We start from the raw sequence: 11,211 nt of genomic DNA on the forward strand, positions 1-11,211 counted from the left end.
CGCCCACTTCCTTTATGTACAAACGCAGAGAGCTCGCTTGCCACACGCACTGTCATCCTTGCTCGACTGGACACACCCGAACAGGCGCATTTTCAACCGCACCGGAGACGGAACACTCTGCACAGGTGAGTGCACACGGACGGTGTGTTGTGTTCCCGAAGAGGCGTACTGTCTGTCTGTCTGTCTGTCTGTTTGATTTTAAAAGACTTCAGCTTCTTTGTGGCAGGAATAAACGTAGGCTAAGTAAGCCCCCAAAAAGGCGGACACCGCTTAGAAAAATATAAATCCTTCTTGGGTGGGGACGCTAAGTTTAATACTCAAGAACTTTGTTGCACTTTTTCACGTGAGGTGCGGTAACGGTGTCAGTGTAAGTTTAATTTAGGTTTATTTGTTAATTTTATAGTTCCAAAAAGAAAGCTCACCAGCTGTTTTTTTTTTCTTTCTTCATAAGTCAAGTGATTCATCATCGCGACCGGCCAACACAGGGGCGGGTTTAACTTTGGTCAACATCATTGCAAAACGCGTTTTCAGGTGAGGGAGCGTACATTTTTAACCCTTGCTGTTTCGTATTCCCTGTTCCAAACTAAACACCGCCACGGTTATAAAGAGAACTGCATGAGTCTCTTTCTGTTCGGTTCGGTTCTGTTGTGTAAGCTCCCGTTTCAACACTTTCATGTGGGTGTTACTGTTACAGTCTGCGAAACACCAGAACCACATCAGGGGCTCTGCACCTTTAAAAACTCCCATCCCCCAGGAAATCTGGGATGGGTGGATGTTTGATCCTTTGTTAATGTTTCAATGGAAATTGTAATGTAACGGAGTAAATGACAGGCATGTGGATTCTGCAATCCTGTTATTTTAATAAAGCCGGGGTAGTGTGCTCGGTCGCTGCGCTCAGCGCAAACTTCAACAAAGAGTTTTGCTACTTTTTTACCAAACATTCATTAAATTAAAGACAGCGCCGGGAATACGATGAGCAGAGCTTCGCTTTTTTAAAAACCTATCACAGTGGATCCAGGTAGTGTAGGATAGGATATGTATTTTAAAAATAATAAATGAGCGTTCCAATTATTTATTTATTTATTTATTTATTTATTTTAGTTCTTGTAAAGAGGGGCGTGTCACCATGACAACTCCAAATCGTGTGGGTGCCCCGAGGTCTAGATCTGGGCTCAAACTACGTCACAGCTGTATAAATAGTTTTTTCTTCTTCTTGAGAGTGACTCAGTTCTCACGAGGAGGAAACTGACGATTTGGATGACGATATTAAACATTTTAAACCCGGTTCCGTGCCCCTCCTTGCAAAAATAAGAAAGCTAGCATCGTTTTGTTTTGCGGGACAGTGTTCACATTTTCTTGTTTCAGCGGGGTAAGAGGTTGAGAAAGTGGACCCCTTTATTTCTCCCGCATTTCTGTGGAGGGGTCTGGAGCTCTCAAACAATCTCTCTTGGCTCTTGAAAGTCAAAATCGTTTAGATAGGAGGCTTCAGTTCTCTTTTTAAATCAAAAAATGGAAACGTCCATTAAAAACCGAGGCAATGGTACGGCCAGCTGTGGGCAAACGTTTTGCATCAATCACCCTGTAGAGTGAACTCATTTAGCCTCAGAAAGTCGAATGAAACCTGCTGAACAATGTTACCGTTAACATATTGAATTGCATATAACGCTTTGTCATTTACCATATACTGACAAAAAAAAAAAAAAATTTCGAAATCCAACATGAAATACTGTACTGCTATTATGGCTTCCGGTAGAATTTTGCGATATCGTTTGGTAGTTTATTTGATTATGATGTTAAATAAAATACCTAAATTATTATTATTATTATTATTATTATTATTATTATTATTATATGTCTCAATCCTAAAATTCTAGGTGCTGTAACACTTTACAGAAGTACTTAAACTTTTCGATATTCTGAGAATCGCTTATCTGATTGTGATGAAACCTGGCCTAACCCTGGCCACATTATTAGGACATGTCTACCAGCCTGGAGGGGAGGGGGAGAGAGATCTGGCCGCGTTCAAAAGAGGCATGCTACGCGAGCAGCGGCCACAGCGGTCAATGCACTGTATCAGCAATTCAAAGGGAGAGCGTTGACCCAGCGTCACCAAGGGAGACGCAAACAGTTATTGACAACAGAGGGAAAAGACGGTTAAGGCCTGTCATATATGAAATATTAATGATTACCATCCCTTGAGACAACGCCCAGCACCTTAGGAGTCCATGTCATGTCAGAGCCGGCTGTGGAGGTTTTTGTGAACTACAAACTTTGAGTTTTAAGGAATTCAAATGGTCTTTATAGGCCTACAAAAAAATAGTCCTTGACAACACACTTCTTAAAAGCAATCCTTAAAAGTTTAGTTCATCACAGCTGGGGTCTACAAGGAGGCTGTGTGGTCCAGTGGTTAAAGATAAGGGCTTGTAACCAGGAGGTCCCCGGTTCCCACCTCAGCCACTGACTCATTGTGTGATCCTGAGCAAGTCACTTAACCTCCTTGTGCTCCATCTGCGCAGTTGCAGCTGATGCATAGTTCACACACCCTAGACTCTGTAAGTCGCCTTGGATAAAGGCGTCCGCTAAATAATAATAATAATAATAATAGCAATTGTGCAACTCGAAGTCTCCATAATGTGTTTGTCATTCGATCATTATCTTTGTATTTATAACCATTAATGGGGATCACCGTTTGTAAATAAGTTTCTTGTTATGTTTCTGTATTTGTGCCTGTGATTATTTGCTGGGTGATTCAGAACAGATAGTCAAACGTGTTAGTGCGTGTAGTTGTTTGTGTTACTTTTTTTTTGTGTAATTAGAATTGGATTTACTGCAATATAATTATAACTGCAATTGAATTAAATAGCATTGTCATTGCAATTTCCAAACTAGTGATTTCAGTAGCTTCAGTGGTTGCTGTACGGCTCTGGTTTCTGTCGTTCTGTTTTTTTTTTTTTTGTTTTTTTTTACACGGAAGTCTTTTTGTTTTACATGTCGTTTTACTTTCTCAGGTATCCCATCATCCCCAGAAGCTGATACTCCTGTTACCATGGCAGCGGTGAGTTTCTTATCTGTGTTGGCTTGATGTCAGTTCAGACAGTGGTTCTGACAGAATGATCTCATGATCTCCTGTGTGTCCGCACCCGTCGCCACCAGGATGATGAGGATTAACCCACATCCCATAGCATCCCATACCAGCCAGCCTACCTGCATTTCCTGTGGGTAGCATGCAAGGGGTAAACCTCCTGAGTCCCATCTGCCCCTCTGTTTGTTCAGTTTTTATATGACCCTCAAGTTGACATCGGGTTCCTGTTTGATATAATTTTGTTACAATCCACGGAGATGGGAATAAGACTCCCATTGCATAGCAGTTTCACCCATTCCAGGTTTTAATACGAGCTTGATTAGCTCCAGTGTATAGGTAACACAGGTGTGTCTTATTAAACTCACAGTAAAATGGATTACACTGCTATGCAATGGGAGTCCTATTTCCATCCCTGAATCCAGGCACAAAACCAGCGTACAGTGGGATGAATCAGAAATCATACAAAGTCAACTATCGCTTGCTATCCTCGTCCCTTGTTTAAAACAGAAGAAATTGAGAAAGAAATTGCCTTTCTCTGGGATGGTTGTAATGCTTCTGTCTCTGGTGCATTGTAGGACAGCTACGATGGGATTGTGTTTGTTTGATATTCGTGTTCCTGTTACCCCTGGCTGACCCCGCTCTCTGTCTGTCTGTCTGTCCGTCCAGATCGGGTCACGTGGCACAGTCACAGAGTTCCGAGGATTCAATGCAGATGAGGACGCCCAGAAACTGCGCAAGGGCATGAAGGGAGTGGGTGAGTGAGAGAGGAGAAGGGGAAGACATGAGGAGAGGTGGGAAGAGGGAGGTAAACATGAAGAAAAGGGGGAGAGGAAAGCAAAGAGGACAAGGGAGAGAGGAGAGGAGAGGAGAGGAGAGGAGTGACAGGGGGGAAGCGATGTGAACCCGCTTGCTTGCAGGAAAGCACCGCGCTGTAACTGGTTCCATTGGACTCCAATCTGGGAAAGTGTTTCCAGGAGCGAGGACTGTGAATCCATTGTGTCTGGCTCACTGCTCTCAAGATCCGCAGGATTGCATTAAACTCCCGGTCGGAGGGTGTGATCGGTGTCATGTGCTGAACGCAGGCACAGTGAGGCTGCTGTTCTGTTCAGAATGCTCAGCACAAACGGACACCAGCCTTCACTGTGTGTGTCTGAGCGTGCGACACGCTGTCTGCACGGGCGCATTCTCAAACCCAGTTACCTAGGGATGGAAATAAGACTCCTATTGCACAGCAGTTTCACCCACTCCAGCTTTTAATACAAGCTTGATTAGCCACCATGTATAGGCAACAAGCTCAGGTGTGTCTTATAAAAGTTTATTATACTAAAAGCATAGCAAAGTGTAAGAAACCATGGTGTAGTGTTGTAAAGCACAGAGAGGTACGGTAATGTATATTTAAAAAAAAACATGGGAAAGTGCAGTAAATGCATAGTATATAACCATGGGAAAACTGCAAAATTTACTGCAGTGAACTTTTCTAAGGGATAGTTGGCAACTATGGGTCTACCCATCTATTACAGCTGCCTTTGTCCTGCCATTGCCCCTTAGTATAACATACAGGCACTTAATTGTCCTGACAAGGTACGGATGGCATTTTAATCAATCAGTGTTAATAATTAATTATAACTGATATCCCCAGTGTCACACAGAGACAGACACTGACTGGTACTGGTTTATTGATCCCAGGCAGTTAAACGGCCGTTCAGCGCTGCCACAGTGTGTCTTATTTAACCAGGAATGGGTCAAACTGCTGTGCAGTGAGAGAGTTATTTCCGTCCCTGGGTGAGTATGTGTGTGATGTTTGCGTTTCGTTTACCATTGACCTAGACTGGAGCTGTGCAGCTTTTGTGAAAGAACCATTGTCAGACAGGTTCCATTAAACACGTAGTTTGTTTTGGCGCTTGTGACAGTCCAGCCTTCACCTCTAAATCAGGAGAGATGTGTTACTGAGCTTGATGAGCCAATAAAAAATAAATAATTGATGCAAGTCAAAGGGTCAAGCAACTCTCCCATAGCCCAGCTGCAATGACCCTGCTTTCTACCTGGAGCGACAAAAGCACTGAAACCGAGATCATGCCTTATTTATGAAGCTATTGGCTTTCAAGAGTCATACATATGGTACTATGTGGCCCCAACTGACCTCTTTGGTTCTTCTTTCTCCGATCAGGCACGGACGAATCAGCTATCATCGAGATCCTGTCTAAAAGAACCATCGCCCAAAGACAACTAATCAAACAAGCTTTCAAGAAGGCTGTTGGAAAGGTAAGCGATCGGCCCGGTTTCTTGTTGTTCAGGGGTGTCCGTGGAGAGCGGAGATGGGCGGGTGGATGTAGTGAAGTCCCGTGGGGCTGAATGACAAACTGAAAGACCAGGTTAGACTAAATCAGGCCACCCACGTGACCCACAGCTTGACATTAAAACCCACGGACCCGCGACAGTCATTGTACAACCCGCAAAATAAACGTGCGAGACACCCCAAACTCAATCTGAGAGCGCAGCTGCAGGGATGGACATAAGACACCTGTCGCATAGCAGTTTGATCCACTCCTGGTTTTATAAGACCTATCTGAGCTTGTTACCTACACACTGTGGCTAATCAAGCTGAAAACCTGGAATGGGTGAAACTGCTATGCAACAGGAGTCCTATTTCCATCTGACAAAATAATTCAGTAAATCATACCTGTAGTGGAGTTCCATTCCTGAGCTCAGATGTCCGGTTTTAATAGAAGCACACATGGCTCTGAGCTTGGTTTAGAACAGGAAGTGCACATTGTGGACGCATGTTTTATGAGATCCTTTGTAAAGTTTTAAACCCATAAACCTGTGTGGATGTTACATTGCCTGACACAGAGAGGTACAGGCAAACGTGATTGGTTCCTCTTTCTAGATAAGAGCTCTAATGAAGACTAACTTGGCAGCGCTGGGTGGAAGTTGTGTTTAACTGCCTGGGATCAATAAACCAGTACCAGTCAGTGTCTGTCTCTGTGTGACACTGGGGATATCAGTTATAATTAATTATTAACACTGACTGATTCAAATGCCATCCGTACCTTGTCAGGACAATTAAGTGCTTGTATGTTATACTAAGGGGCAATGGCAGGACAAAGGCAGCTGTAATAGACGGGTAGAACCATAGTCTCCAACTATCCCTTAGAAAAGTTCATTGCAGTAAATTTTGCAGTTTTCCCATGGTTATATACTATGCATTTACTGCACTTTCCCATGGTTTTTTAGTTTTTTTTTAAATATACATTACCGTACCTCTCTGTGCTTTACAACGCTACACCATGCTATATTACACTTTGCTATGCTTTTAGTATAATAAACTTTTATAAGACACACCTGAGCTTGTTGCCTATACACTGTGGCTAATCAAGCTTGTATTAAAATCTGGAGTGGGTGAAACTGCTATGCAATAGGAGTCTTTTTTTCCAGCCACTTTTATAAGGGATATCCTGTATTATACAGGACAAAAGGCAGCTACAATGGGACGAGGCTGCCATTGGTAGAATAGTGCCATTGCCAGTGGGAAGATGTGTAGATTTCAGTGATCCAATGGTATCACAATGGTATGAACTTACAGTAGCAGATGGGCAGTGTGCTACCGTATCAGGACCAGTCTGTACTGTGCAATATCTGTTCCAAATCCACTGGTATTGCTGGTGATGCTGTGGTGTGGTTCCTCTAGGAATTCTTCAAAGTAATACACTGGGATTGTATTGGGATCACAGTGGGCTTGTTCCAATCTTTGTTTGCAAGACTGTTTTCATTTTGAAGTCCACATCGGCTACAAACTGTTTGCTTTTACAGCGGTTATCTTGCCGCGCAGTGCCGGGATCACTGTGTCATTAAGGATCATGTCCAATCAAGGCTGAAAGTCCGTTAAGAGTTCTAAATCTGAAGCTGGAGTGGACGGGGCTGTGTTTTCTGGGCACAGTAGTTTACAAGCTGTCGGTTTTACGTGACAATATATTTTATTACACTCTGTTCGTGACTATTAAGAACGCCTGTCTACTGCATTCTGTAAGTTTTTATCTGGAAAAAAAAAAAAAAACGGTTAATTTTACCAAACTAGAACCAAACATCTTCAGCACTCTCAAGTGATTGGTCGCACAGGTTCTGGAACACGAATGTTTTATCCTTTCAAACAAATAGGAGCTAGTTTTAAATTCAAGAACAAATGCTAAGCAATGACCAACACTACTGCAGTAGAACGTGAATGGTGGCAGATGCTGGAAGAGGACGGCTGCAGAGGCAGCACCTGAAAAGCGTCAGACGCAGGCAGTGAGCCAGCGGTATCGACCAGACACCAGAGTAACAAAGGACTGAAATTCACAAGTTCTGTTAGAACCTGTTTTCACACTGCCCGTCTGTCTGTGTCTGTGTGTGTCTGTCAGGATCTGCTGGATGAACTCAAAGGAGAGCTGACTGGGAATTTCGAGAAGGTGGTTGTGGGTTTGCTCATGCCCTCGCCAGTGTACAGTGCCTATGAGCTGAGGAACGCCATCAAGGTCAGTGGTCAGAGGTCAGAGGTCACAGGTCACAGGTGGTTGTGGGTGCAGACAAACCAGAAAATGCTGCCTCAATCACAAATATACTAAGACCCTACCCCTTATAACCCAGGTGAATTCATCCGCACTGATGCTAACCAGTAAAGCACACCCTACTGTGATCTGTCATTTTACTCTGGGGCTCTAGTGAATAAGCTTCACTCTCGTGGGTTTATGGAGTCCCCAGACCCCCTCGATTAAAATGTCAGGTTGGATGCGCCTTATTCCTGGTGTAATGACTCCTCCTCTCCATGGCAGGGCGCTGGCACAGACGAGGGCTGTCTGATCGACATCCTGGCTTCCCAAAACAACCAGGAAATGAGGGCGATCATTGCTGCCTACAAGAATGGTACATGACGATTGTCATAATAAATATATATGAATGCTGTAGAGCTTAATGTGCAGTCGTTCCCTCGGTAACAGGGCTCTGCTGCTTAACCATTCCAGATCTCTAGTGTTCTTTTTTGTCCGGAGTGTGTTTTTCTGTTGTCCTGTGTTGTAATCCTTTGGGATGCTTTGTTTTGTCCAGAGTACGGGAGGAACCTGGAGGACGACGTATGCTCCGACACGTCCGGAATGTTCCAGAGAGTTCTGGTGTCTCTCCTCACGGTACGAACAACAATCCAGAAAAAAAACTAACGAAAACAGGAATGGCCTGTAAGAATGGGGCTTTGAGTCGGTCTGTCAGTCTCTCGCTAACGGGACCCCTCCCCTTTCTTCTGATTGGCAGGCTAATCGTGATGAGAGCGACAGCGTGGACCAAGCGCAGGCTGTTCAGGACGCCAAGGTGAGGCTCTGTCATTGGCTGGGGTGCCCCGTAGCATCGGGCTGTTCTGAGTTGTGATAGGCTGCTTGCCGATCCTGCAAGCTGATCACAAATTGATCATCCCGTTGTCTGGTGATTGATTTATCGGTTCCATTAGGTTAAAACTGAGAAACTCGCTATAACTGGAGACATCAATTTCAACCTAAAAACGCATTTAAAATAACATTTTGTTTTATAATACAGGGCTGGAAATAAGACTCCAATTGCATAGCAGCTTCACCCGTTCCAGGTTCCAGCTCAGGTGTGTCTTACTAGAACAGTAAAACCAGGAATGGATCAGACTGCTATGCAAGGGGAGTCTCATTTCCAGCCCTGTAACAGCATTAAAATCCCCAGCCTGCGGTCATTACCTGTATATAACTGACCTTCATTAAGAGACCTCGGATATTTAACTGTTGATGCTTTCAGTTGTCCAGCAGGCAATGGCCACTGCTCCAAACGTTTTCAATAAATCAAAACGTGTTGAAGTACAGTCGGTGCTAGTAGTCATGATTTACATGGAGGGGTTTCACCCTTTATCAATAACCAGTGATGTCATGATCACCCCTGTGTGCACTGGGGTACAGCGGTGTGGGATAAGAATATGAAGAGGCTGAACTCCCCTGGTCTGTGTGTCTGTCGCACCCTACAGGACATGTTCGAGGCTGGCGAGGCACGCTGGGGCACCGACGAGGTCAAGTTCCTGACCGTGCTCTGCATTAGGAACAGGAAGCATCTGCTCAGGGGTAAGGGGTGGAGCTGGGGTATTGCAATAGGGCAGGGGGGCAGAGGAAATTCCTTATTAAAATCAATCCCCAATTCAAATCCTCATGAGGTCGTCGTGCATTTGCGTTTTCCGTATGTCTGTATTTATCTGTCCCCATATGAGGTCGCCGTGCATGAAAGGGTTCAAAGAGAACCAACACCCCTAACCGCAGGAATGCGGGTTTGAGGGTCGACTTGACCATATACAGCCTATTGCACCCTTAAACAAACAAGAGACCCAGCTAGAGTCAGCAGGAGTGATCGGAGTGTTTTGGCTGGTGATTGAACTGCCCAGCGGATTCTGTCTCTGATGGTCTCCCGTTCCCCCTCCTCACAGTCTTCGAGGAATATCAGAAGATCTCGAACCGCGACATCGAGGAGAGCATCAAGAGAGAGATGTCTGGAAATCTGGAGGATGCCTTCCTCGCCATCGGTAAGAATCCGCGCTTGTGGAAAGCAATATTCCTCCTGTCCGGAATTCTGCTTTTGAGTGTGTTAACATTAACCCAGATTGGAACCCTCCAGAAGCAGCGAACATTTATTCTATTAACATTAACTCATGACCCCCAGGTGCTTGTTTAGCATTTCCTCAGTCAGTAACACTCTTTTTTTTTTTGTCTCTTTCTCAGTGAAGTGCTTGAGAAACAAGCCTGCGTTTTTCGCTGAGCGGCTTTACAAATCCATGAAGGTAACTTTTTATTTTTTTAAAGGGGAGGAGTCACAGTTTCGACCTGTAGTGGGTCTTTAATTTTAAACATGGTTTTCTCTTCCAGCTTTTGAGAGATTTGCCAGACCGCCTCGTTCCAGGGTAAAAAACCCTCTTTTGTGTGTAAAAGAAGTGAAACAGTGTGTGAGGCTTGGAGCTGTATGCACAAAACCGCTCGCACAGATACACAGAGCTCCAGTGCTTGAAATCTAGCTTTTCAAATAGCGTCTTTTGATGGTCGCACAGGGCTGCGGGACACAATATTAAAAATCTTGACATTACGAGTAAGAGCTGGCCAAGAAGATGACAAATATCACCCCCAAATGCAAGTTCACAAACGGCATTGAAAAATATGTCAAACAAGATCAGATTTCTGTTTGGAGTCATGCAGGGAGACAGCATGGTGGTGAGTTTCAGCTCTTTGTGGAGATGGATCCAGCATCAGGGAGCAATGCAAATGAATGCTTTTTTTTTATAACCAATTTGCACTGCAAAGTCGAGCATGACCGAGGCCTGAGTTTCTAAGCACTGGTTTACCCAAAAATGATTTCATGGTGTCTCCCGGACGTCTCTTGCAGGGCCTGGGCACCACAGACAGTATTCTGATCCGGGTGATGGTGTCGCGCTGTGAGATCGACATGCTGGATGTCAAGGCTCAGTTCCAGAAGATTTATGGCAAGACCCTGTACTCCTTCATCAAGGTAAAGCCTCAAACACTTAAGCCCCCCAGATTGCCCAGCCCAGTGGTGCACGAACCCCAGACCTCATGCTTGTTAAACGTGTCTCCAGTCAGGAATGGTCTCTGACCGGCTTGTGTTCTTGTTTCCAGGGAGACTGCTCTGGCGATTACCGGAACATTCTGCTGCAGCTGTGCGGCTCCGACAGTTAGAGAGCCTGTCAGAGGGGCTGCGGTTTAACTGTGCCCGAACCACAGCAGCGCCCCCTGGTGCTGGGAGGCTGCCCTGCATGTCTTTTTGTATCATGAATGTGAATCATAACTGGATTTCAGTGTGGACAGGCAATCATGGTGCGTCTGTCCATCTTTTGCAATAAAACTAATTGAAGGATTGATTTGGTGTGTGTGTGTGTGTCTCATATATAGTCAACTTAGCTCTGCCCTTATGAACATTCCCTACAGTAAAAGCACAGCAAAGTGTGAAAGCATGGTATAGCATAGATCAGCATTATAAAGACCCACGAGGTATGGCAAACCATGGATAAATTAAGGATTAGCATGGGGAATTAGCACAAAAATCCCATAGTAAATAAGGGTGGGTTTATTATATTATTATTGCTAGGATCA

The 11,211-nt window shown here is 44.6% G+C and overlaps 1 protein-coding gene across 3 annotated transcripts; it reads left to right on the forward strand.

Moving 5' to 3' along the window:
• Positions 1 to 10,977, forward strand: LOC117397701 (annexin A4). Of its 3 annotated transcripts, none has more exons than XM_059008716.1 (14): positions 12 to 125; positions 452 to 531; positions 3,009 to 3,055; positions 3,749 to 3,836; positions 5,250 to 5,344; positions 7,480 to 7,593; positions 7,891 to 7,981; positions 8,162 to 8,241; positions 8,363 to 8,419; positions 9,090 to 9,183; positions 9,540 to 9,635; positions 9,832 to 9,890; positions 10,487 to 10,609; positions 10,738 to 10,977. In XM_059008716.1, the coding sequence occupies exons 3-14, from the start codon at positions 3,047 to 3,049 to the stop codon at positions 10,795 to 10,797; spliced, it is 966 nt and encodes a 321-aa protein (XP_058864699.1). In that variant the 5' UTR covers positions 12 to 125; positions 452 to 531; positions 3,009 to 3,046; the 3' UTR covers positions 10,798 to 10,977. The 3 variants fall into 3 exon arrangements, with proteins under 3 accessions (XP_034772677.2, XP_058864699.1, XP_034772678.2); XM_034916787.2 differs by having other exon boundaries at positions 23 to 125; positions 457 to 531; XM_034916786.2 differs by lacking the exon at positions 452 to 531 and having other exon boundaries at positions 1 to 125.
• The last annotated feature ends 234 nt before the right edge of the window (positions 10,978 to 11,211 follow it).

Source organism: Acipenser ruthenus, chromosome 37 (genome assembly GCF_902713425.1).
Source record: "Acipenser ruthenus chromosome 37, fAciRut3.2 maternal haplotype, whole genome shotgun sequence".
Lineage (NCBI taxonomy): Eukaryota > Metazoa > Chordata > Actinopteri > Acipenseriformes > Acipenseridae > Acipenser > Acipenser ruthenus.